Below are 3632 nucleotides of genomic sequence, written 5' to 3' on the forward strand. Positions count from 1 at the left end.
GGCATCAGCCCCTCGTCGTCATTCCGTCCCGTCCTGTTTCGTCCCGTGCAGGCCCATTCCGTGGGTAATAGTAGGAAAGGTAGTCAAGAAATGCTATTGTACATTATGTGCCCCTTCCTTTTAGCCAACACAATCCTGTGGCTTTTGGGGCCCTCCGATTGGACATTTACAGAAGATTTCAGACAGAGTACGCGTGATGTTCGTGCGGGAAGGCTTTAAAATTGCGAGTTATATAAGCCGAATTCTCCCAAACTAGGCGGAACGGAACACTACGGAACAGAGCGTCCAGTTTTGGAACCGATGATTGGTGGAACAAGCCATAAAATGTTAACACGATCCACCACCACGTCTCGATCATGCGGGGGAAGTAAACTACTTAATAGGACTGCCTAGCCTGCCTCTCCTGTTCTGTTCTGTTCCGTTCCGTTTCCGTTCCGTGCTACGCCATTCCCCTCTCCGAACCCGCCATTGCCAGTTCATGATTGCCAACATGGACTCTGCTCAGCAAGCCACAAATTTCCTAAAGAAACTTGGACAACTTCTTCTCATTTTCGGTTCTGATGACCCTGAACCCCTGAATAACCTTCAATCTCGACGGCTTACAAAATGGAAAGCGTTGTTGAATGGCTCGAATCTTGCGAGGTCAAGGACCCAGAAGCATGTACAGGGATATGCGCGGCAGTTCGCTTCCAAGGTCCTGGCCATTGCCGGTCGCGAGACACTTTATCTTTGCATGATCGAATACTCTGTTTCAAGCCTTCCAAAAATTTCATATAGTGGTTTCTATCCAGCATTGAAAGAATGGTCTCGAAGCGTGCAATTTCCAGAACTGCTAACAAAGCAGACTTCTGAGTTTTGGAATGCAGTAGATCGAATGCGGGAAGGCAAAGGGACATCAGAAGAACAAGTGTTTTCAAGGAATGATTCCACAGAACGGCCCGTTCCTGGTGATAGTGATATTCTTCTAGCAGCCAGTATGACAACTTCTCTTTAGGCATTGCAGATAAACTGACATTATAGACCAATATCAGGATATCAGGAGAGATGACGAGTCTACCCAAAGTCCTATGCAAATGATGTCCCATTTCAGAATCCTAGATGCGACTCGGTTACGAGGGACTGCAGAAGATGACAGCATGCAACGCTCGACAAGTATGCACGACAGAAACGAATCCCATCCTGAAACAGAAAGGCCACTCGAGGTGGCCTTTGCGGTACCTCCGACGCTCTTGGATGTCTTCTATCAGCTCCACAAAAGTTCAAAAAGCTCTCCGCACTCAGCAATCATCACGGTTCCCACTCAAGATCGTGTCGCATCACTTGTTTTGTCCATTCCTCGAACCGAGGCGGTGTTAAAGGGCTATGAGTACAAGTTGCCAGTAATTTTCAACTCTCGTGATTTGTCAGAGTGAGCATTTTCACTTGAACCAGCATTGCCTCGAAAGCGCAATCTTTTGGGACCTTGCCAATGAATATGCCATCCGTATCAAACACATCCCATAGCTTTGTTGTGGTCCCAGCCTTGTAGACTCTGATACATCCCAAGAGTTTACTTGACTGTTGAGGGCGAAACACAATTAAACGATCGGCAGGGAAGCTTTGCACCACTTTAATAATATAAGATGTCCAGTGACTATCGATTTCAACTCGGGGTTCTTGGAATCGCGCGTCTAACTAAATATGATATGTGAGCGTTGTATATCTCCGAATAAGTCTCTAAGTAGCAGACCTCTTTAGCTTTTTCCACAATCTCCTCGTTTCGTTCCACATCCACGGATATTTTCGAGTAGAACTGATCCGCACCCATTGTGGCTTTCCTGTGCACGCTATATTCAGAGGATTTTGCCAAAATATTGTCAAGTTATGCACTTCAAAGACATAGACTGAGCGCTCAGTCTGTCATCTGCTAATTCCAGACTTTTGCGTAAGGCAGGAATTGTGTGCCCAAACTTACGATCACGCCTCCAAGATAGTTGGCAGTAAGATTTGCGTCATGTGGGGGGAAACTCCCTCCTAACCACGTGATAACAGCGAGCCGACCTGACCGAGAAGTCGTTCTGAAAGGCCGGCGGTATCCAGGCTTCGAAGGCTTTGCTCTTTTGCTCAGGCAACAGTATTGGTGCTTATCTCTTTGTCTTTGGGGGGGGACTTGGAACCACCCTGCACTCTGAAAAAACGCTTCGAACCGAGTGAAGCAGAAAGAAACCGGAATGGACCGAAACGGAACAAAGCGAAACGGAACAAAGCGAAACGGAACAAAGCGGGACGGAACAAAGCGGGACGGAACAGAACAGAACGGAACGGAACAGAACGGAACGAATCGGAAGTTCTTTATAGCAAAATGCATCATGGCTTCGATTGGCTTTTATAGCGTGCTAAGCAAAGCAATTGAAATATTTGGCAGTGATACCAGCCTTTACTGTCACATAACCAGCCATTCTTAGATTTCAAGGGGGATCAATTGTGTGAAGGTGAGGAGGCCTGCACACTTACCATGCTCAAACCCTCCATCGCGCTTTCGCGACACTGTGCTATTCGAATCACATCAAGTAGCCCAGGCATTGACCTAGTATCCTGTAATACACTAATTGGTCCGTAATGCTGCAAAGAGGAAACGGGAAGGAAGCTTCTCAAGGTGTTATAAAGAGACTCTGGGCCATACCATCTGCATGAGCAAAACACTAATTTCAGACCCGATATTGTTGCAGGATCACTGCTTGATACGTCGCTTTCCTATCTTATTCACCTTGAACAGCGATGGGTTGTCTTGCCAGCATTATACTGCTTTGGGATGGCATGAGAGAATGGCTGGTAAAAGATAAGACCAGACTTCCAGACTATATGGTTAGGCACTTAGGTATATTGCATACTTTTAACCTAACAAAGGATTAGACTATAGACTTAATTGGCGTGGAGAGAGGCCCCGACGACCTCGTGGTTACTTGCCTTCGTGGCAGGTTTAGGGACCGTCTTCTCTGGAGCAACTTCAAGGCAATTGGGCAACCGGCAATAGTTGCAGTTGCTCGTGCTGGTTGGCACATCCAGAGCTTGGATGATATCGCCAACTCAATCAGGGAAGGGAGGTTCGACGAGCTAGAGCTGGAAAGAGCCCGTGAAAATGCAAAGAAAAATCTTACATGGATTAACCGATCGTTGTCTGGACCACCGAGTCAGTTTGATTAAATCAGTCATGTATTGGAGAAGCCAATAGGCGCGATGTCCAGGACGATATATGCGTGTATTGACGTAAAACGGTATTCCGGTAGTGCATGAGCCGTCGTGCACAGCAACAGGGCAATGCGTCTCACCCCTGGCATGTCGTACTTTAGCCTTAGCTGTGGATTTTCAAAAAAGAAGAATAGTGGCCGGTCGTTTGAGCCAAGTCCCTGATCCCAGGCGAGGTCTGTTCCTATATAACCCCTCGAGACTCTCACTCTGAGTGCGTAGATCTGAAGTTTGCAATCACTCCTCCCAGGCACAACATGGCCAGCTTGCAAAGGCAGTTGAACACACTCAAAAAGGTTCTTGAGAAGACCTCCATAAATGTTATTTGCCCACTATGCCTTAGGAGCTTCTCCCGTGCTGACGTCTTATACGCCCATTTCCGCCAAGAGGGAGGAGAAGATACCATG

The 3632-nt window shown here is 47.2% G+C and overlaps 2 protein-coding genes across 2 annotated transcripts; both read left to right on the top strand.

The window, feature by feature from the left end:
* Positions 1 to 490: 490 nt before the first annotated feature.
* BDQ94DRAFT_164601 (uncharacterized protein) lies at positions 491 to 2444 on the top strand (the record flags this gene model as incomplete). The annotated part of the gene is made up of 4 exons (XM_026770065.1): positions 491 to 974; positions 1021 to 1408; positions 1934 to 1938; positions 2191 to 2444. 4 exons carry the CDS (start codon positions 491 to 493, stop codon positions 2442 to 2444), a joined length of 1131 nt encoding a protein of 376 aa, XP_026619318.1.
* Positions 2445 to 2517: 73 nt separating this feature from the next.
* BDQ94DRAFT_28820 (uncharacterized protein) lies at positions 2518 to 3307 on the top strand. The gene is made up of 3 exons (XM_026775411.1): positions 2518 to 2635; positions 2709 to 2844; positions 2893 to 3307. The coding sequence occupies exons 2-3, from the start codon at positions 2758 to 2760 to the stop codon at positions 3181 to 3183; spliced, it is 378 nt and encodes a 125-aa protein (XP_026619319.1). The 5' UTR covers positions 2518 to 2635; positions 2709 to 2757; the 3' UTR covers positions 3184 to 3307.
* Positions 3308 to 3632: the final 325 nt, after the last annotated feature.

This window comes from Aspergillus welwitschiae (genome assembly GCF_003344945.1).
Source record: "Aspergillus welwitschiae strain CBS 139.54b unplaced genomic scaffold BDQ94scaffold_147, whole genome shotgun sequence".
NCBI classification, from domain to species: Eukaryota; Fungi; Ascomycota; class Eurotiomycetes; order Eurotiales; family Aspergillaceae; genus Aspergillus; species Aspergillus welwitschiae.